General features: G+C 45.6%; 1 protein-coding gene across 2 annotated transcripts in view; it reads left to right on the top strand.

Moving 5' to 3' along the window:
* The window catches only part of DOCK1 (dedicator of cytokinesis 1), a 446,228-nt gene that overhangs the window by 384,499 nt on the left and 38,195 nt on the right, over positions 1-23,534 (top strand). For both annotated transcript variants that reach the window (XM_019728239.3, XM_019728238.3), the window contains exons 36-40: positions 4,795-4,835; positions 6,142-6,232; positions 8,738-8,857; positions 19,836-19,925; positions 20,772-20,876. In XM_019728239.3, the coding sequence (XP_019583798.2) occupies positions 4,795-4,835; positions 6,142-6,232; positions 8,738-8,857; positions 19,836-19,925; positions 20,772-20,876 (447 nt within the window). The remainder of the gene's footprint in view (positions 1-4,794; positions 4,836-6,141; positions 6,233-8,737; positions 8,858-19,835; positions 19,926-20,771; positions 20,877-23,534) is intronic.

Raw genomic sequence — 23,534 nt, 5'->3', positions numbered from 1 at the left:
AATTGTTATGGCAGCCATAAGAAACGAGTGTACGGCCACACGAAGAGCAGATGGCTCGGGTAGACTTGGCTTCTGCCATCCTCGGACCCCCACACACCTGCTGTCACTGACGTGGCCAGCTCTGTGGACACGGTCTTCCCAGCGTAGCTCTGAGTCATCTGCAAGTGCTTTGGGGGAAGCCGAATGAGCAGCTCAGCTGCAGGGAGTGGCCGGCAAACCCCCGGGCCCCCAGGACTCCCACGTCTGGCTTCAGCCTCTCTGCATTTTTCTCTTCCTCCTCCGCTGCTCCCAGAAGGAGCCAGAAGAGCAGACGCCTGGCCCTGGGAGGGGCGTCTTCAACACCCCTGCCTGCCCCAAGGCAGGAAAGCAAGAAAACACCACCCGTAGAGTAAGTTCTGCAGGTACTTATGTCCCTTCTCCGCATTTCCCATGTCACCCCAGTCCTTACACCACACGCAAATCCTGGACTTCTTTGCTCAACTTCACGCACTTGGAGCTCGTGGAAACGGACTTTTGTGCCAGGATGAATATGACATTCATCCATTAGAAAATCACCAGAAATGTTTGGATTGGAAAGATAAAGGGGAATATTTTCACCTTCCGTCCACTTTCGTGTCAATACGGATCTGGCCTCTGCTGTGGGGAACTTGCAGGTGACAGCTCAGGGGCCATCTCCGCCTTGGCCTTCTGTGGCTGGGTGGCCTGTTTTGGCTAATAATAAACATTTTTCTATAGCACGTTTTCTTTTTCTTAAAAATCTAAGTGTGGGGGACTTCCGGTTTCTGGTTCACTGTGTAAAAGGGACTTTAGAAGTTGGTATTCCCATCCTCATGACAAGGAGAAAACTGGCACACTGAAAGTCAACAGCTCTTCTGACAGCCATCTTCTGGGGGCCACAGGGAAAGCTGCTGTCCCCAAAATCAGCAAGACAGGATGGTACAGAGAATCCCAGCTTACCAGAGCAGATGCCCAAAGCAGAACCACTGCTGGAGCCAGTACTGGTGTCTTTTTACCTGGAACATCGTGTCCACTTTCAACGTAAAATTACAAGGCACCTCAAGGCCAAAACGCACAGTTTGAAGAGATTGAGCCAGCAACAGACCCAGATTCAGATGTGGCAGAGGTTTTAGAATTATCAGACTGGAGATTTCAAACAACTGTGATAAATGCGCTGAGGGTGCTAATGGAAGAAGTAGACATTATGCAAGGACAGTAATATAAGCAGAAAGGTGGAAACCTTAGGAAAGATTCAGAAACGAACGCGAGAAATTCAAAACACTCAGAGTGAAGAATGTCTTTGGTCTCATCCATAGACTGGACGTGGCCCCGGAAGTAACCCAGGAAACATTTAAATATGTCTGCACATACATCATACGGGTCTTGGGCAATGGGAGAAATTACTGACTGCTGGCTTCTATCCCTGAGATGGGGCCACTAACTGAGTTTGTCTGTACACTCACCTGTAGACTGGCTGCGTAGCGTAGCGGTGAGCTGTGCTGCAGGTGAGGGCCTTGCTCGTTTCCACAGGAGGGAGCCTGGCCCTTGCATCGTTGCCTTCCCACATTCTTGCCTCTGTCCAAAGTCATCAGCTTCCATGATGCCACTATGGCCAGCATGAAACAGAAATCAGGATTTTTCTGTGGAGAGAAACGGAAACCTTTTCAACAGCATTCCTTGCTACGGACATGCTTCTCTAATGCTCCCTCTGATCTTTCAGGGGATCCGAGAGGCTGATTCGTGTCCAGAAAGAAAAAGTATCGCTCTGTTGATTAGCTTTCCGACTTTGATGACTGAGACTACTGTTTATCTTAGCAAGACCTGCCATGCGCCCCGGGACGCGACACCTCGTGGAGACACGGTGCTGTGCTCTGAACGTGGCCTTGTAGCAGAGCCAGAGGTGGTGTCAGAAACCCAGCTCTGGTAATGACACCTGCCACCACGGTTTCTGACGCTGACGTGTGTTTCTGTCTCACATGGAGCCCCACACGGTGCCTGTGTATTGTTACTGCCATCCGCACTAGCTGGGTCTTGACTACGAAGCACACCCAGGGTCCCTGAGGTTATCCGACACTCTCGTCCTTCAACTCAGGGCATCCCGGATCATCCAATGAGGAGTTGGGGGTGCTGTTCTTAACCGTTTCCTGGGGATGATCAGATGGGTCCTAACCTGTCACGGGTCTTCCATTTAACAAATTAAAAAGGTCTATGAGTTAAAGAGAAACAGGAAAAATGCATTTTTATAGATAGGTGTTCAGTCGTAATATTCACGGCACAGCTCACATTGAGTCATAGAAATAAAAATACAAATACATTTTTAATCTCCTGCTCCACTTTCACCCTTTCCCTTGGTACTTCTTTAGTGAAACAAATAGAGTTTCATAGAGACGACTATGTACATTCATCTCTAGATGAATATAGATGTATAAACGTGTTAGGAATATATAAAATGTGCTCAGTTTATCACTAAGCAGAAATCCCTTTGAAATCCGAATGTTAAGAAATAAAATGAAGAACATAGAATGTATGGATGCCCTTTAAGCCCATTGCTAAATTTCTTTTAGAACCAGTGCTGTTGTTTTTTTTAAAAATGGAGTCACTGGAACATTCTAAGTAGTGTGGTTCATTAATGTCCCACTCTTCCTTGCACTTAAAAAACAAATTGAAATTAAAAAATAAGAGACCTGAGGGGTCACTGTGACCTGCAGCCTAGTCCCCTAAACGTACCCCTGCAAACATGTGGGCACAGACATTGGGGTCATGGTCCCCACCAGACAAAATGCACATTTGTAATTAAGTAGAATTTCATTTGTCACCTGAGAATCATGCAATCTTTAATTCCTGGTCAATAATTTTGTTGTGTGTCACCTAGTTCTTCTATGCAACCATCAACCTATCCATCTCTACAACGGGTAGACTCACTGTTATTTTATAGACAGAAGTTACTCTTTTCATGACCCCTGTACAAGGCTAATTGCAGTGGTTCCAACTAGAATTCTCAAATTCTTAGTGTCTGTTTTAATCATGAAGGAGAACAAAACTGAAAGGTCATGTATGTGTTCTGAAAGATCAGGGCTTCCTGGTGGGTTGGAGCTGGGGACCTGGATCCAGTGGGATTGCTGGAGAGCTGCCAAGCTTTGCACCTGGCACGGATGTCGCCCCTGGGGTGGGGGGGCTTGAGCAAGAGGACTGTGGGGGTTGGGATGCCGCCTGCAGAGCCCAGAAGTGGAGCCCAGAGCACTGTGAACTTCAACGTAGAAACACAGAGGTTTGATATCGAAATTGGGGTTTGAAATGAGTGTCCTCGGTTCTAGAGAGCTTCTGAAGTCCTGTGGAGGGAACAGAACGCAATACAGGCAGGGAATAGAAAACGTTTCTGTATTTCGCAGAGAGGAATGAATTGAAGGGTGCATGATATCCCCGTTGTGAAATTGTAAAGGGAATGATCAAAAGCTTAGGAAAGGATTAAAAATAGAGAGGAAAAGAGGATGGTGTGAAATTGCAGCTTGTAAACACTGGCGAGCAGAGTTGGAAGTGAAGGAAGCAGATTCTTACCTACCTGGAAATATTTTCATTACCCAGCTGCTGCGTATGAACCAGAGGACAGTAAAATCTCAGATGCAGCAAAATGTGAAAATCTTGGTGCATCTTTCTAAACGTTCCCCCTCTGACTTTCTGTAGTTACTTCTTGTTTGTTTTCAGAGAGATCAACTGTAGAAGCAATGTCTTTTCTTTTTTTTTTTTTTTGCTAATGAACTTGAACAGGGTATTTCCTCTTACTGGATAATTGCGTGACTCTGAAATGGTCATAGTCACTAGTTATCTCAGGTACCGCTTCTAGAGTTCTAACATAGCAGTCAGGTGCTAAATTTCACCCTCAAAACAGCTATGGTGTTCCCATGCCTCAGGCTTTGCTAGCTGACTAGTCTGTACCTTTCTGTTTCCTCATGTACAATAAAGATTTTAGAGTAGTTACAGAGGCGTTCACATGAAGAAATATAATTTTGATAGAAATGTTGATGCTCACCCTGAAAATATTCTACAATATGTGGAAATAACCCATTGTTTATACTCTGCTAACTAACCTTTCTCCATCAGTGCTTGTACATAAGGTGGCTTTTTGTGAGTGGCAACCAGTTTTCTTACTGTGTGTTGGAAGGTCGGTGGTTCTAGAACAGCGCTGTCCGATAGAAACGTCTGTGATGATGGAAGTGCCCTTTGCTGTACCTCTCAGTACCACAGCACTCAAAGTGTGGACAAGTGAGGACGTGAATTTGTAACTTTCTTTAGTTTTAATTAAATTTACTCTATAGTTGAATGCATGTGGCTACTGTGTTGAACAGTTCCCAGCTGGAATACCACAGCGCCTCCTTCTGGCTCTTGGTTGGGGCTGAGCCCAGCCTGCTTTCAACCATGTGATGACGCTTATTCCCAAATTTGGGATCTTTCCTTTTTTTACTTTTTCACTTCTAATGAGAATACAGTGGTTAAGAATGGCCAAGATGTCCTATCTCAAGATGTCCTATACTTTGTTTTAACCGTGGGCAGGTGACTTTCAAATGACAGAAGAGGATTTTAGCCATTGCAGTGTTTAAAGTGTAGTCCCTGCCCTCCTCCCCCCCAAAAAAAGTGCAGGACAGTGTAAGATGGTTTTGCATTTTAGGTGAATTTATGGTTCTAATTCAAAGGGTTCTAATGGTTGTAATTCATGGGTTGAAAAACCCATGAATTTTTAATGTGCATGTCACACCTTTAATAGAATAGGTTTCTTAACAGTGTTGTGGTTTGATTTTTCAGAATTTCTACAAAGAAATTGAAAGAGAAGAAATGTATATAAGGTATGTGGGCATCATGCTTGTCGGTACCTTCTACATGTCTATTGTATTTGCTGTTTTTATCAAGTCCACACTAAGAAATGTTTTAGTCACAGGGGTTTATCCTGTAGGAAATTGAATTGAGAAGCCTAGAGGTTGGATTTGATGGAGGGTCCAGGTGTATTCTGAGCCTTTGTGCAGTTTGAACATGCAGATGTGGAGATTTGGGGGCGTAAGGGGGGGTCATGCTTAGCCAGCTCAGACGCAAAGCCATAAATGAGTACTTCATAGGGGTTTTGCATCTTTTCACCAACTTATATGACCCTTTTGAAGAAAGGTACCGCCACAAAATATAATGTTTCACAGGAAGCCACATGATCAAATGAGAAATCTAGTTTGAACTTTATCAGAAATAGGCACTATGAAATTTTTTCAGTCTATTCTTACATTACCTGACCCCATAGTCTCATGGTCTGTGTTGCCTGCTGGAGTTTTGTCCATCACTTCTCCAGAGGGTGGGATGTGATTGAACCCCTCTCCTTGGTCCCTATTAGGGGCCAGTGTCAAATATTTAGCAAGATCACCACTTAGAAGACCAGAACAAGAATATGATCTGTGTGGCATTAGTGTTTAATGATGGGTTTATTACACCAAGCCTGGTTCTCTAACTTTTGATTTCTAAGATTTTTTTTTAACTTTCTCCTTTAAAATATATATGTGTGTGTGTGTATATATATATATATATATATATATATATATCATATGAATATAATAAACTTTGGGGAAAACAATCAAGTATTTTTTATCCAAAAAATGTAGGGTGCTTTACATTGAAAAACAATCTTTATCTCTTTATGGCAGAGAAAGTCTTTGGATCATATTCACTGTGATCATTGGAACTCTTTATTTTAATGAATTTGTATTTTTACAGATTTTTTTGGGGGGGGGAATATTTGGATTCAATAGTAATATAAGAAATCACTATCAAACATTGTGTAATCTCATTTCAAATGTATGAAGAAAATCCTGGAAAAAATGGGAAGGAACGAGAAATCTTGAAGTACAATTCTACCTTCTTGTGACAGCTTCAGCTTTGTTCTGAAAAGAGAGGACTTAAAATAATATATATATATATATATATAATATTACTCTTGTTGGTTTTTCTTCATGCTTTCTGCACCAACAGTCTTCGAGGCGTTATGAATTGTGAACACTATAAAAAGAAAGTATAGATCTGATTTACTGCTGAAACTAGAATTTAGCTCTTGCTATCTGCAACACAAATTATTTGGTGACATTTTAAGAATGTCCCTGTATTTTCTCGTCTCAGGTATTTGTACAAACTGTGTGACCTGCACAAAGAGTGTGATAACTACACCGAGGCCGCTTACACTTTGCTGCTCCATGCGAAGCTTCTGAAGGTAATAAAAATTACCATCCACTTTTATGATCCTGTTGTTATGGATTCTCAGACTATTTAAAATGTTATTTTTATGACAAATTTTAGTAAACCTGTAACATAAGATTTTATGGATGTCGACATTTTAAATGCAGTGACATAAACAAAGATATTTCGGAAGTACTTGGATGATAGATTTGGCCCTATTGAATGTCGATTTAACAAGATGTCGTAGCAAGTTGTCAGTAAGTATGGTAAATACCCATCACTGGGCTGTCAGCTAGCGGTGGTGGAGATTCTGCAATTCCGGATCATGCCAACAAGACTCAGTAATGGTGGGGAACGATATCAGGAAGAAATATCTGGGGTGGAACAGCTAAGAGATAGGATGAGACGTACCGCTAATTATCTAAGCAGAGAATGTAGGGACCAGATCGTGATGTGGGTATAACCACACAACCTCTAGTTTGATACTTTAAAACTTTAGCAAGCATTAGATCATCTTTCTAATTCTAGCCTTATGAAAACTAGAAAAATTATAAACTGGATAAACAAGAACAGCTTTGAAAACTAGAATTTAGTTGTGTGGCCCTACCTAAAGACAACTCATTCGAGGAATCCCGTCTCCCATCTCAGGTCAGCCCCCCAAACACCGAAAGCTGAATGAGAGAAAACTAGATAAGACGATGTGAAAATGGGCCTTAAGGAGGCCACTAGGTGATGACAGGTGGTAAGGAGCACACTGTGTTAGGCAAGAATCTTCTAGCTTTTGGCCCAATCCTGAAATCTCCAGTAGCTTCTGTGACACAACTGTACAGGGGCAACTCTGGAGACATTCGAGTGTGGAGATTTACCTTTTAAAACCAGAGGGTCTGTTGCAAAGAAAACTCCAGGGGCCTCAGGCAGGGCTCTGTCTGGATGTTTCACCAATAATCATCAGAAGGCCGCCTTTGACTTTGCACCATCTAAAGATCTCCCAGGAGGGTCATTTATGAAGCTAGAGATTGGAGTTCATGCGTCTGACACCAGCCATCCCTCTATCAATTCTAATAGCCCTCATGTGTGAGAAATCCGAATTTCAGTAACAAGGCATTTTTGCAAATATGAAGAAATCTCTTTTAATCAGAGAAATTAAAATAAGGTTGACACAGCGCTCGCTCAGTTGCTCTGTCTCTCATAGTACATGAACTTTTATGTGTGAATGGAATATATATATAACGTGTGTAATGATCATTTGTCTAATCATTAGACTTATTGAGCACAGATGGATTCATCCAAACTGCATGAGGGTGTGTTTCACAGCCCAGATCAACGGGCATCATTGCATTGTCTTTCCCATTGGGCTCTGAATTTTCCAGTTAATTGGTGGATCCCACATAGCCTCTCTCCATATCTTTTACGTGATTACGTTTTACAATTTCTCCTAAATAGGTTTTGATACTGCAGTAAATGTGAATTCATGCTGGTTAATCAACACATTAAAGGAACATTATTTGTATTGTTCTGAAAATTCTTCTTCAATATAACAATGACAAATGCATTCTTGGTCTTTAACTAAAGATCCTCAAATGGAATCTTCTTTTTTGGTTAAGGACATTTTGTCAAAAAACAAGGGCAATAACAGCATTAGCCTGTAGCCCAGCAGTCAAGTTCTTTATCTCAGTGTTTCAGTAGAAAGTATAAAGGCTTTTTGCCTCCCTATTCAATTTCTTTAGCGATTTTAAAATCCAGAAAAGTCATTTGACATCTGAATTTTCTTAGTCTTATTTATTCAGTATAGTTACATTTCAGAATCCTCTAAAGTTTTACTTTTATCCCCCAGAAAACTAGCAAGCTAGCCACGTTGTGAAAACTCCATAATTAATGAGTTTATAACTTCCAGTTGTGGTCAGGAAAATCAAGTCTAATTTTAAGGTGAAACAATTTGCAGACCGCATAGAGGTGTCTCATTCTTACCTGACATCCCAGTGTGCAGTTCGCCTCCCACCCTTCAATGTCTGTGACATTTTTTTGCAGTGTTATTATTTATGATTATGCTCTAATTTGCATAGCACTGTCTGTGTGTCAGGCATGTGACTCATCCTTGACCTAGTTCCTTCCACATAGTACGTCCTCACCTAATCACTGAAGTTTATAGAACCGTAATCGCCCTCTTTGCTGTTGATCGATTACAATGCTGAGCAGCACAGGCCCAAGGCCAGCTCCCTGGATGCCCCAGTGACACAGCCACACATCACCGGGTTCGTAGTTCATCCCACGGGTCACATGACATTATCAGCAAGCTGACAGTTCTGTGTTTTGCTGAACCTGCTGGGTTTCTCTTCTGTAGGAATCTAGACCCAGCTTTGCCTCCCTCTCAGGGTCTCTGTACAGAGGTTCCATTTCTAGGCCCAACTGCCTGAGGACAGCAGCCCTAGGTGTTTCCAGAATCAGGGCCACGTGTACACACTAAAAGTAGAGCTCACGGTGCCTTCTGACCCGACAGTTGGCAAATGGTAGCATTACTCATGCTTTGCTTTTGCCTCAGTGGTCGGAGGACGTGTGTGCGGCCCACCTCACCCAGCGGGATGGGTACCAGGCGACAACGCAGGGACAGCTAAAGGAGCAACTCTATCAGGAAATCATCCACTACTTCGACAAAGGCAAGGTAAAAAAAACAAGCAATTGTTCCTCCGTCTTCCTCTTTACATGCACCTTCCTGCAGCGTGATACATGTTCTTTAACATTTGATATCTGTGGAACCATAAATTTGTTACAGGTTGTCTCTTGGAAGGTTTTATGCATGGCCCTTCAGCTGGTACTTCTAAGTAGAAGTCTTAAAATAAAATAAAAAATCGCCCTTTCCTAGGTGCTCTGCTGAAAGTGAGGACTAAAGAACACAAGTATTTGTGTGGTTGCTACAGAGAACTAAGTCTGGAACCCTGATTTGGGGGAGTTTGGGGGTACTTTGAGTTAAAGTATTTCTTTGATGTTGGCATTTTTCTATTGTCACCGAAAAAACTAATTTTATGGTGAGGCCAACATTGTTCCATCTTGGTGGCTTCTAGAAAAATTGGCTCAAACAAAATTATTTATTCCATTGACGTCTATTAGAAGGAAACCTGCCATCATTCCCAGTACTGGATCTCATCACTGGGGGTTGTGCTATCCAGAGAAGCAGAAACTAGTAAAGGAGCTCCTTCAGATTCCAAAGTTTTCAAAATCTGCCAACAGAGTGACTTCCGAGCTCCTTCTGTGCTTCATCAGGATTCATCTCTGTTTCCTGCTTTTTTTCCTTCACTTTGAAGAAAGCAGCCAGAGATTTCCCTGAAGGTCCCTGTATGAGTTCCTGGGGCTGCGGTTACAAAGTAGCACCACCTGGGTGGCTTTCAACAGCAGAAGGGTCCTGGGGGCTGGGCGCCTGGCCTCGCCATGTTGGCAGGGCCATGCTCTCGCCGAGAGAAGGTGGGGCAGGTAGGACCGCATCTTCTCTGTGCCTTTCCCTTCGCGTCCGCTGCCGCTGGCCATCCTTGACATCCCGTCATGGGCAGACGTAGCGCTCCAGTCCTTCCATCCGTCATCACAGGGCACACTCCCTGTGAGGGTGTCTTGTGTCCAGATTCCCCTCTTCTAAGGACACCGGTCGTTGGCCTTAGGGTCCACTCAGCCATTATGGCTCCTCTTAACTTCACCCCATCCAAAGTCCCTATTTGCATAAAGTCACATTCACTGATACCACGGGTGAGGACTTCACCTTTGGGAGGCAAGGAGGCAGGGGCGGTGGTCACAGTTCTACCCAAAACAGCACCAATATCAGGAAAGGATGATGGCTGCCCCATGTGGCTGTTGACATAAACCAACCTCTATCGGAAAGATAATGTGTGTCTTACTCAGTCCCTACTGTCCTTGACACAGGACAGAAATCAAAAGATTTAGAAGAGCATGTGGATTGGCCAGAGGCCACTTGGAAATAGGATCAGAAATGTTCTGTGGATGACACCCAGCCCTGCATTGGAACAGGATGTATTTCTTCGTAAAAAGAAGACGCTTTCATGATTAAGGCCAGTGACTAAGCGTCTGTTAGCGTAGCCAAGGGAATCCTGGTTCTCGGCAATCTGCTAAAGAAATGGAGCTGATTCAGTCATTCCTTCCTCCTATGGCTTCCTGGCTCATTGTGTTCTAGCCAGCAGGCATCAGGCTGTAGAGTGGGCAGAGCGGGAGGTGGGGACCGGGAAGGATCAGGGCCAGAGTTCATCATGGCTGAAGGCATGTGTGGCTTCTCTGACACCATTCTGGGCTCTCCTTGTTGCAATACATTCTCTGACCGTGTGTGACCAGAAAAAAAATGCCTCTAGAGCCAGCTCATCCGGTGGCATCCTTTCCTGGTGAGCGCTCAGTCTCCCTGCTCTCCCACTCCCCTTCCCAGTGGCCCCACACCCATCCCTGCCATCCCTCTGGGTCCTAAAAGTGGTCGTGGGATCTGCTTGAATCACTTCAAGGATGCCTAAACCTCAGGGGACCCCACCTCCTTTGCAGGCAGATCCAGGCTTCTCACCTGGCAGGTGAGGCACTTGGTAGGAGGGTTCTACCCTACGTATCTGTCCCCTCTTCTCCCACGACATCGCGCCTTTTTCTGGGCGTGCTCCTTGATCCTGACCACTCGGACTTCCCATGGCCTTCCCGGGATGTGGTACGACCCTTCTCACCTACATTGTCCACATGTGGCATCCTTCCCACCTGCTCCGCATATTTGCGTGCTCTCTCTACCTGGGAGCCTTTCCTGTCTCTACCCCTTCCGCCCCCTCATCCAGGGAGAGTCCCCCTCTGTGCCCCTGCCTTGGAACTATTTATATGGCTCCTGTATCCCCTCTTACAAGGCCCACTTCAATGAAAAATGAATCAAAATGACAGTGTTGACAGTGGGGGGTGCTGTGCAGGTGGCGCAGGGGAATATGGGACCTCTCCGTTCCTTCCACTCAGTTTTGCTGTGAACCTAAAGTTGCTCTGTAATACAAAGTTTTTTTCAAGAGAATGACTGAGTGCCCAGTCTGTGGACACAGAAGCACCAGGCACTGCCTGCTCTGACCTCAAGTAGGTCCCCCGGGGATCTTGTTAAAATGCAGGTTCTAATTCAGTGCATCTCAGAGAGGGTCTGAGGTTCTGCATTTTTAAGCAGCTCCCAGTAGTGAGAAGGCAGCTGGTCCAGGAACCACCCCTGAGTCACCAGCCCACCTTTGGCTGAAGCTGCTTGAGGTCAGAGCAGGCTGTGTCTGGTGCTTCTGTGTCCCTCTGAGGGAGGCCGATGCCACACACAGACTGGGCACTCAGTCATTCTTTTTTAATAAACTTTGTATTACAGAGCAATTTTAGGTTCATAGCAAACGGAGTGGAAGGCATGGAGAAGTCCCATATTCCCCTGCCCCCCACCCACACAACACCCCTCACTGTCAACACTGTCATTTTGATTCATTTTTCATTGAAGTGGGTACATCCTGGCCAGTGCTTGAGCAAGTACTTGAAAAGGACAATCGTTCAGACGTTCCAACAAGTTCCTCCTATTGGGCCTATTTGTCCCCTTAGTGCGGTCCTGCCTCCTTAGCCATCTCTGAGCCTCTGAGAGGTCCTGGGCCATCACTGCTGCCGGGGAGGTTAGGGGAGTGTGTTATCTGCAGGCTCCCTTCTCCGAGCCTGACTCCGATTATACTTAATGCCACGTGTATCGCAGAGGCTATAGATCAGACAAGCACAAGTTCTTGCAAGAACAGGGCTGGGTTTTCCTGCCTGAACTCCTGTATGTCTGTCAGAAATAACATTAGTCTTCCGTCAGAAGGATTCCTGGAGTCCACGGGGCGAGTGAGCAGGGACAAAAGCAGGGAGGGCCTTCCAGCCTCAGGGACAGTCTCTGACCTAATGTGTTTCCCCGAAAATAAGACCTAGCTGGACAATCAGCTGTAACCCGTCTTTTGGAGCAAAAATTAATATTTAAGACCTGGCGTTATGTTATGTTATGTTATGTTATGTTATGTTATGTTATGTTATGTTATGTTATGTTATGTTATACCTGGTCTTACATATGACCTGGTATTATATTAGATTATACCCAGTATTTTACATTATATTATATTATATTAGACCCAGTATTATATTATACCCGGTATTATATTATATTATATTATATTATACCCAGTATTATATTATATTATATTATATTATATTATATTATATTATATTATATTATATTATAAAGACCCGGTATTATATTATATTATATTATATTATATTATATTATATTATATTATATTACACTGTACTATATTATATTATACTATATTATATTATAAGAATCAGTCTTACAGTAAAACAACACCGGGTCTTCTATTAATTTTTGCTCCTAAAGATGCATTGAAGCTGATTGTCCAGCGAGGTCTTATTTTCGGGGACACACGGTAACTGCCAGCACAGCTTCACCCAGGCCTGTGTTCTCTGTGCTCCTCAGCATGGGTGTATTTACAGCAGACTTTCTGTGGCTTGATTTGATACTTTAGAGGAAAAAACTTGCAGTTCTGAAAACCATATATTCAGGTAAGGAACACGCAACCACAGTTGAACTTGAAGACCTACAATTGCTGGTGACCACAAAATTATAAAGTAGAAATTACGGGAGCAAAAGTATGACTGAGTTACAGCTCCAGTGACACAGGCCGTCACCTCATGTAATTAATTGAGGACATTTTCATTGTATCCTTAATATTGGAGACGTTATGCGTCCTAAAGCTGGTTTTCAGTTTTAAATTTATCCCACTGCCTAGGGGAAATAGGGACCTACAGAATCCAAGGCAGGTCTGTCTTGTGAAAACTTGGAGCGGCCATTAAAGGAGCCGGGGCGTGGCCAGGCCCGCAGGCAGCATCTCAGTGGCTGGGAGACCCAAACATTCGAGCAGGAGACCAGGGTCGGGTTGTATTAAAAGTTTCTCTACCTTTGTGCTTTGAAAGCGGCCATATTGAATGGATTTCCCACTTCTTTATATTGGACACTCTGGCTTTTGAATTAGGTTGTTATCTTTCTGTATTTCTTCTGCACAAAATCATTCTCCTAGTTTTGCTTTTCTACCGTTTTAAAAAGTTTTGAATGTCTTTTAGCCTAGCCCTGGGTCGTTTTTATCTTTTTCTTTTTTTCCGTAAAACGACATTTCCATTCGTTCCCCTTTTTATTCTTTTCCAGCTCTTCCTTCCTTGGCTAATAATTACTGCTTTTCCACTGTGTTTTTACTGCCCCTTTGAGCACCCCTCCCCCGACAAAGCCTGGTCGGGCTTTATCATGGCAGACGAATGAATGTTTTATCCTGAAGATGCGCTGAATTGCCTGTCGTATTGTGTTTGGTTGAGGCCTCTTAATTTTCAACAAAGCCTTCAAGTCCAAGTGCTTCACTGAAAATCACCAGGCTTCTCTGTGGAGGGTGAGTCAAAAATAAACCTGGCAGCAGGAAAATGTCTCCAGAGTGAAGACGCCAGAATTCAACGTGAAACCACCTCTGAAACCAGAAGCCGCCTGCTGGGGTCCGCAGAGGGGACACCTCACTGGCAGCCCACGTCATGGAGAAGTTCTATGACTGTTTTCCACTGCAGCTCTGCTTTCTTTTCCCTTAAAATAACGTCGCCTTGACAAAGTTCTCACTTTACCTTGTGCCCAAGTCAAAAAATGAGGTGTCTTGCAGCATCCTGTGAACTGAAAATGGGGGTTTGGGAGCAAGTTCCTGTTTCTGTTGAAACGGTTGGATTTCTTTTCTAAATATTGGGGGTGAAATTTTCTCATCCTATGAGTTTCCCTTTAAAAACAAGTTGTTATTCAGAGGAACTGCTGGTACAAGCATAGTGACACCCTCTTCTTGGTTTTATTCTCAGCACTTCCCGAAATTTTGAAAATCCTAATATTCACCAGAATCTGTTCAGTCAGAATTTGGCCCAAGTGTTCAAAGAGATGATACGTTAATTATAAATGCTCCTATAAAAAAAAAAAAAGAAATTTGCTATCAAAGCAGGAGAAAATCCATTTTTAGACTCAGTAACATCACTGCTTCCCCGTGCTCTGCAGGACCACGCACACATTTTTTCACTAACAAGCCTACTGTGTGCCAGGTGCCAGCCTGCACCCATAAATTACAGAGAGAAAAGACAGGGCCTGCCAGGGGAACACGAGGGCTGCTGCTGATCAGAGAAACGACAGCCCGTCCTCCAGCCTGTCCCTGGTGGTCCCTGGGCTGCCATCTAGCAGCTGTGGGTGTGATTGCTCTTCTGAGGAGAAAGGGAGGATCCACCTTCAGAGACGGCGACATTTAAACTGCTTCTTGAAGAATGGGATTAAGTTTGCCAGGTGACGGCTGGGAGGGGCAGGGGTTCCAAAGCGTGGGAATAGCACTGGGAAAGACTGGGCTCCTGAAGGCATCGCACTTTTTTGGAGAAGCCAGAAACGTCTTTGTTTGGGGAGGTGGGGGTGAGTGTCCTGGGAGATACAGCCAAGAGGACTCGGAGCCAGTTTGTCCATGGCCTTGTACGTGTCCTAAAGATGGGGCCACTCCACAAGGTATAAGGGGCCCGTGAGATTTTATGGAAATAGGCAATGATGACTTTATCTGCCTTTTTTCAGAGGGTCACTCTGCCTGCATGGTGGCAGAAGACCTGGTGGGGAAGGGCTGAGGGGGCTGGAGGCGCGACAGGAGGCTGGCGTGGGTCCAGGCCTGAGCTGTGGGGGCCCAGGAGAGGCAGAGGCAGCAGGAATGACAGCGGGAAGTAACATCTCCAGAGCCTGGAAGTCAGCTGATTGTCTAGTGGCTCTGACGTGGGCTCAGGGTCAGACGCGTGAGTTCCGGGAGGCACCCGACACGCTCAGATGCCTGGAGCAGAGGGTCAGCTTGCTCACGTGGCTACCACACTGGATGAGAGAAGTGTGGAGAAGCGTCCTGATGAGTCCATTGAGGCTTTGTGTCCTTCAAGGCAGTGAAAGCAGTTCTGAGGGCGTAGGCTCCATTCCTGCCACACGTTACTTCGTTTTAAAAGTAGTTGACTTTCCAACGAGGGGTGACCCAGCGGTGTGACACAGCTTAGGCCTTCACACGCCCTGGCACACCCTCACCACTGGTCCGCATCTGGCCCCTGCAGGCCCCTCCTGTCCTAGGGACGGACTCTCCGTGCTCCTGTCCCCTGTTGCTCCCCCATCTCTGCCCTGATCCCAGGACGTCACGCCAGCCCATCGGCCCCTCCTGTTCGGCATCTGTGCTTCCACTACTGGCTGATTCATAGTCACCAACAACCACGCCGACACCTCTCCCATCTTTCAAGAAGTCCTCTCGTTCTGACCCTCCTTTGTAGCCAGTGCCTTTCCTCCTCTTTTTTTCCACAATACTCCTCAAAGTGCTGCCGTCCTGCCCTGTCCTGCTCGCTGCACCGACTCCCATCACCGGTGCCCATGAATTATCTGCAGGATGAACGAGTGAGTGACAGAGTGTGTCCCTTCTTCTACTCGAACCACCAGCACGAGGCAACTATATAACTTTGCTGCCGCTTCAGGCTCTGGGTGGTCTTCCGGGTCTGCAGGGGGCCTGGCCTCAAGAAATACACAGCATCTCATTTCGAGAAAATGTGTTCCTTCCTCACGTTTTCTTCCAGGGCGTTAAAACGTGAACAAATGGTTTTCCGTTTTGAGTGATCAAGAATTTCTGTAGGGAGAGAGCAGCCACTTGGACGACCAGGAGTTAGACGGGCTGTGACTCCTCGAATACTTGACTGCTCCCGAGAGCAGAATTCGTCTTCTAGTCGCTTTGAGAAACTTTCCATAAAGGCCTCCCACGTCCGGCCCCAGTGCCAGGTCCCACAGGGTCCCTCTGCCCCGCCAGAGGGTGGTCAGCACTGTCTAGCCACTTTTCTCGGGTGGCAGGCCGTGTCTTCTGCACACTCAGGGAGAGGATGGAGCCGTTACTGCAGAGTCAGGCAGCTTTGGTCTCAGACCACAGAGGACGCACCACTGCTGCGGCTGAGGCCTGACGCGCTCAGGAATGTCTTTGGAAAATGTTTTCTTTACTCAGGTCAGTCGAAGCCCGTTGGGAGCAGCAGGAGGATGCAGGGTATGGGTTGGTTCAAGGAGAAAGGGAAAGACCTAGAGAAAGTGGAGGTGCCCACAATGGGGCTCCATTCTGTAAAGAGAGGTTGCAGGTCCCTCTGAGAACAGCGGCCTCCTTCTCAGCTGGGCCACAGCTGCTAAGGTGCCACTGCCCTTCCCATGACATACACCTTCCCCAGGGACTCCAGCCCTCATCCTAGAGGGACGGGGAAGAGGCTGTCCCTCCCAGCACTCCTGCAGACACACTGCGTGGTTGGGCCCGTGCTAGAGCTGGGCCACCATGGTCCCCTCCGGCTCCGAGGGACCTCAGCCAGCACCCCAGCGTCTTCCACGCCGTTCAATTCTTGTCACGTCAGAGACCTGTGTGGACACTGGAAATTCAGAGGGTAATTTCCTAACACCTGCCTGGAGAAACACAGGAATTTTAGAAGAGTAAGTGAAATTCAAACATCCGGTAAAGCACCTTCACTCGTATGTCACTTACAGCTGGTAAGTGAGTTAAAGCAGAGGTGCCTGCGGATATCCCCATGCGTCATCACCAGCCCGAATTATGGTAAGGGACAGCTGTCCGGACCGGCACCTCTTCCTTCATCTGCCACCGCTGCCTTATCCTGTGAAATTGATGTCATCATCCCATCCATCAGGTCCACCATCAACCTTGTAGTTCTTTGCAGGAAATCAATAGTTGGTATGTTCTCTGCAGCCACTTCTGTATTAGAACTAACAAAGGAGTTTCATCAGGGAAAGAAAAAGTTTTCAATTCACGAAATTTGAAGAAATGGAACTTCCTGAAACCACACAGTTGAGAAAGAGAAGATTATCATCAAGAGAAAGCAGCTAAGACCATCTGATGGAAAGAACATTCCGTGTTGCCAGTGAACTAGCAGTGTCAGGAATGCTATAACATGGATTAAGGGTTTCACATTAGAAAATAAAGCTGTGTGTGCAAAGGGTGCTTTATCCCTTCAGACCACGGTGAACCCCATAAGCCTCGGGCACATCTAAGAACCCGGCTAAGGCAGGCCATTCAGTCGCACAAGTTCAAGCGATTCTTTCACCGAGATAATCTAAATCTTGGTTGTACTGAATCTGTTTGCTCTCTGGCACTGAATAGTTTTCAACGTATTCACATTGGAAATATGAGTTCCCCATACTCCTTAGAGCCCAGTCCTATTAAAAGCAGGTGAAAATCTCCTTAACGCAGAATCCTTTAAAACAGTCCCGGAGGGGTGTTGTGCATTTATAGAAAACACAATCGTGTAACCTCAGGGTGAATTGGATAAGATATTTATTCAGGACTTATATATTTTTTAAAAACCATTGCTTTTGATGTAGATCTAAAGCATCTCATCTATCATTCAGGATAAGAACAGATTAAGCAATGAGTTAGAAGCCATGGCATTCTAGGCCGCTGAGAAGGTGTGTGTTAGCTTGCAGAAAACTAAAGAAAAATCCAGTGAAGGAGAGCGACAAGGAAAGGGAACGTTTTCTTTGAAATGGAAATAAACTGGAGAAAGAAGTGATGGCTGGAGCTTAGAAGAAACATTAAAAGTGACAGAAGCTCCCCCTTTCTAGAACTGTGAGCTTGGGCTCCAGCAAAGGACCACAGAAAGTTCTGGATCAGTAGAGTATGATATTCAAAGAATACAAGGGGACTTTGAAAGCTTCAACAGGATGGAGACGAGATGGGGGTGGTTCTGGGAAGGGGCCAGTGTGCAATCTGTAGGAAGGACATCTCAGCTGCTTTCTCTCTTCCCAGGGGTGACTCTGCCCCTGAAATTTGTTTCTACTCTGGGCTTATTTTTGTTTTGTCTTTCAAAGTATTAAAATGCAACTATTATTTCAGAATTGCATTTTTCTCATCAAAAATAGCAGCTGGTTTCTTTAAGTCATAGCTATGTAAATTGTAATGTAAGTCTATTGGGTGACTCAGTAGCAGGTAAGGCCCTTGATGGAGTCATCCTACTAAGAGAAGGCAGAATAGCAGGTGGCTGAGGGCTCAAGACCAAGGGCGTGCCAAGTGTGCACCTCACAGCCTGTGTTCCCACCACCGTCCACAAGTCAGGAGGAAAGCCCTCACCAAGAAAGGAATTTGCCTGCCCCTTGATCGTGGGCTTCCAGGCTTCAGAACTGTGAGAAAGTAATGACTGTGGGTTAAGCCGCCCTGTCTATGGTATTTGTCACAGCGGCTCAAACTGAAACAGTCATCAAACGCCAAAGACTAAGCTGGGCCATGTCCACCCCACCATGTTCCCTTGGGCAAGTAACTTACGAGTCCAGTCCCCAACTTCCTTATCTGCAAAATGGGTGGAACAAAGGTGAGGGACTTACACAAAAGGACGCGGGTGTGGTGTTGCTGGACCCAGAGGAAGCTGGGAGCCACTCGCCCGAGCAGTGAGTGCGCCATCTTGTTGGAATGGTGGCGTTGGAGAAGTGGGCAGCTCAAGTCTGGGAACGCAGTATGCAAGATGTGTGACGCTTTCCTGATTCTAAGCCAACAGCCTTCAAGAAACATTGTTAGCAGGTCCTGGGCTCCGGTACAGAGGTTTGGGTACTGCTGGGTCCCTGCCCTCCGGGACATAGAGTCTCTGAGGACAAATGACAAATGAACATTCCAATTTCGATACATTACCAAAAGATTTGAAGTAGGGGCATCCTGGGCCCTTGTGGGTGCAAAGGAGCAGAGTGGGCAGCACCCTGGAAGGCTTCCTGGAAGAGACTCTTCCTCCATATTTTCCATGTTCTTTTCAAGTGAACCACTTTATTTTATTTTGCCCAAGGAAAATAAGGGAAATCCAAGGCTACTACACGTATCAATTATCCCGTACGTAACAAGTTTATCAGCATTTTGATACATCTGTTAGAGGATGGGGAAAACCGCTTGCAAAATATCACCGCAGAAAGTTCCTCTTTTAAAATGATGGCGTGTGGCTGGTTAGCTCAGTTGGTTAGAGCGCGGTGCTACTAACACCAAGATTGCTGGTTCTATCCCCGCCTGGGCCACTGTGAGTTGCACCCTCCTTAAAAAAATAAATAAGATGACGGCAGGCTTTTCATCCTCCCGGTACTTGCACACATAGAGTGAACTTCTTGTAAGCCTTAATTCAGAGTTGAAATGTATCCTGGCCTTTCCGACTGCTGAAACAGAGACTGTATTAAATGGGAAGATTTGGGAAAGAGCAGCATCAGCCTCCTCGCAGCCTCTCGTCGCCCTGCGTCCCTTTCCCTGGCTCCATAGCTGCTCCACGTGGGCTGCAGGAGCCATAACTGGCAGCAGGAGAGAGAGGATGGGAGCCAGCGAGCACCGTGGGCGGACGCAGCCTGGTGGCTGAGGCAGGAGGTGACCACGTATCATGAGCCAAAGGACACGAGCCTCTCGTAAATATTTGTCTTTTCAGTCACTGCTCTCGTAGTGTTTGCAAATTAAGTAAGCTCATTTCCAAAGTATTTTATCATGAACGGTCGTGTTACTGCTTCACCCTTTGACCGCGTAATTCAGGGTGGCTTTCTCGCTCCCTTTTCTTCCTTGCAGATGTGGGAGGAGGCCATCGCCCTGGGCAAGGAGCTTGCCGAACAGTATGAAAACGAGATGTTTGATTATGAACAACTCAGTGAGTTGCTGGTAGGTCTTCCTTCCTCTCTCTGTACAGAACACGGGCGATCTAAACTTGTTCTTCTGGAATTTCCCTTCCCCTCTTCACGTGGGGATTCTCCTCAGGCTCTCTGTGGCCTTGGCCATCGTCCTGCATTGTCTGGGAGGAGAGTCATGATTTATTTGCTGGTAGGTTCTGGCCCACGAGGGTCCACTCTATTTCCCACTGAGCTTTTGTAACCACACGCTAAGACTTCCGTGGACGATTTCCATGTGCAACCCGCTGACCTCGTGCATGCTGTGGTCATCATGGCTCGAGGGCCTCCCAGAGGCGCCACTGGTATAAAACTGGATAGATGGAGAGTGGCCTGGACCTGTCACCTGCCACGGAAGCTCCGTCAGTTTCTGGTTACTGCCTTCTCGGCTACCACGTCGTTTCTGTATTCAGCAGACCGACTTCATGGTGGTGTAATGTTTATCATTCATTCAGAGCAGAATTCTGCCCTTTTAAATTCTTCTTTAATGTCTCCCCGTATCTGGTCAATACCATTTTTTAAAATACTGAAGACCAGCCATTTAATCAGAAGCAAAACCATTTCTGTGGCATCTGTGCGGTTATTGAAAACCCTATAAATCACAGCTGGTTGCTACATTTGGCTTTTTTGGTCACACTCCCCTTCTGAATACTAGAGGATGAGTGAAAACTACTGTCAGAGCTGGGTGGCGAGGCTAAACTCAGAGGCACACATTCATGCCTCTCCTCCTAAGACCCTCCTGGAGTTGCCAAAGTGCGGAGAGCCCACTGGAAGACTCCAGAAGAACGGACGCTCAAATACTCTATTCAAACCTGAAACGTGTTTTCTTACTTCCTTTCAGAAAAAACAAGCTCAGTTTTACGAAAACATCGTCAAAGTGATAAGACCCAAGCCTGACTATTTTGCTGTTGGCTACTATGGACAAGGATTTCCCACATTCCTCCGGGTAAATTTTGATTCTGTTTAATCTGAGCCGAGATTGTTCCCTGGCCCGTGAGCCTCTGCCCATTCAGGAAAAGTGTGGACTTTGCCCCGTGGCTCAAAGTCTGACTCTGTGTTCTGATAGCTCAGTGTGGAGCTTAGGGTGCCAAAGAGGGGCTGGTAATGCTTCCTTTGATTGTATATAGACTTTCTATTGATTTTTTCTAAACAGAACTCCCCTTCGGCCATTTATGTGTATTTTTAAACCTGTGATAAAAATATACACAGCATAAAATTTACCAACTTAACCATTTGTACGTGCACAGTGCAGCAGCAGCAAGTATATTCAGTGTTGTCCAACCACCCCCACCCTTCCTCCTCAGATCTTTCTCATCTTCCCAAACCGGAACTCTGTCCCCATTACATAATTTCTCTCCCTTCTCCCCTCCTCTCAGCCCCCGGCACCCACCATTCCACTTTGTGTCTCTATGGCTTTGCCTACTCAAGGGACCTCATATAAGTGGGATCACACAGGATTTGCCCTTCTGGCTCATTGCTCTTAGTACAGGTCCTGCAGGCCCATCATGTGGAAGGGTCTCAGAACTTCATTCCTTTTTGTGGCTGAGTAATACTCCATCGATGGGATGTACCACGTTTTGTTTATCCGTTCGTCCTTTCATGGACGTCTGGGTTGTTTGGCTACTGTGAATAACACTGCTATGAACGTGTGTACTTTTAATCACCTGTGAAGCTGGAAATGGATTTCCAGTGCAGGAAGCTCTGACACATAGTCCATCCCTGAGACAGACATGTGCTGTTTGACATAGGATGAAAGAAATACCACAGTGGGCAGCCAAATGCCCATTCCCCAATACTCACGAGGCCAGAGGAGAAACTGGTGAGCCACTGCCACCTGGCCTGCTCGGACAATTGTTCCCAGTTTCCAAAAACTCATTCTTGGATGTCATTGACCAATAAGTCATGGTTTCTTGTCATTTCTTATGGCATTTTTTTAGTGACATGTGCTTTTCTCTTATATGGGGAGACGATGCATGGTTCCTGTGGTTTTGGGGAGCAGAAGCTCTGTGCCTGGAGCAGTTATACCCAGTGAGACATTCCTAGGCCCAGGGCTATGTTCCTTTGGCCTGGAGTTTCTGATTCCACAGGCTTCCCTGATAGTATACAACATCCCAATTTTGGCACCAGTGTGAGGGACGTAGTCGGTGAGGACTTGTCATTGTTTGTGAATGTCAACCAGTGACCTCGTAGGGCTGGCCTGCTCCCGAGGGAGACCTGCTGGTTGACCCACTCACGCAGGGTCCTGGCTGGGTGATTGGGGCATCTGGCCCTGTCGGCACAGCTCAGCCTCTCCTTGACTCCACGGCCTTCGTTGTATAGCCATGGCAGTACACGTCTAAGATAGTGGCTGGTCAGAAACTCCCATTCTGGGGAAAGTCTTCCTTTCCAAAAAGAATACTGTTGTAAGTCCTACATTAGGGAGCATTTGGAAATTAACTTTATTTTAAATAGGAAAACAAGCCAAAGGGTATAACGAGCTTGGAGCTGACGTCACCTAACGTTGCTCACAGCTTTGATTAATGTGCGTGGAATTGAACGTGTGGCTCTGTGTGTGTGTGACTCTAAGAGAAGACCGAGCCTGAATCATGGCCGACCCGTGCTGTGCTGGGTGTTACAGGTGTGGCTGTCTGAGTTCAGTGCTGGATCCAAGGCCACTAACTACGGCTCTGTCCTGGCTTCCTGACGTGCCAGCGGGGTGGGCACTGTGCCTGGGCCAACTGATAGTGCCAGGGCTATGCTGGGAGGACACACTGGGTCACCCCTGTCAAAAAGACAAAATGCAAAGTACGAATAGGGTTTCACGGGCGTGATTACTATTGAACTGACTTTCCCGCCACACCTGAGTAATTTCGTGGGGCTGCAGCACTATATTTATTACGCTTCACAGATCACCTGTCAGGGCTCAATCTGACAATGACATTAGCAGTTATAAAAAGAGTGGGTGGAACGTCTGGCTCCTTAATGCATTTCTGGGAGAACAGCCCCTGAGAACTGACTCGCTGTCCCTTTTGCTGTGTTTTTCTTTAAGAGTTGATCTTTTTTTGCAATCATATTAATAGTTATGGTCCTTACAAGGAATGACTATCTTTGACTATATGTACATTTCCCCCTTGTTTTCATGTTTGAAGGGACCACTTCAGAATGCAAAGTAATTGACGTTTCTAGAAAATGTTATCAGTGTTTTCACCTATAACTCATTAGTGTTTTTCTGTTAAAGCCTTATATACATTTGTTATTATTAAGTCTTTCTTGTCGTGTAAAGCATCATAAGTTCATTTCATTTCCTAGTGCCTGTTATACATTAAATCTTCCTGAATTTCTGAAATGTTTGGCTTTGTATAGCCTTCAAAGATGTCCATGCTGGGTATTTATATTTCCGATTAAGACTACACATTACTTTGCTTTCTGTTTGACATTATTTTTTTAGAGAAAGAGAACATTTTTCTTCCATAATGGGTACTTTAAGACATACCTAAGCACAAAGTGAGTAAAATATTCAATTCTTAAATTGTTCATTCTTCAGTGATTTACAGGAACTCAGAATGAGTTGAGACTAGGCAGGGAGATAAATTGAGTATACCAGAGGATCATTCTTTATCTTTTG

This window comes from Rhinolophus sinicus, chromosome 15, assembly GCF_057876585.1.
Source record: "Rhinolophus sinicus isolate RSI-liver-muscle chromosome 15, RSI-T2T, whole genome shotgun sequence".
NCBI lineage: Eukaryota > Metazoa > Chordata > Mammalia > Chiroptera > Rhinolophidae > Rhinolophus > Rhinolophus sinicus.
This window is presented reverse-complemented; position numbering and strand designations above follow the sequence as displayed.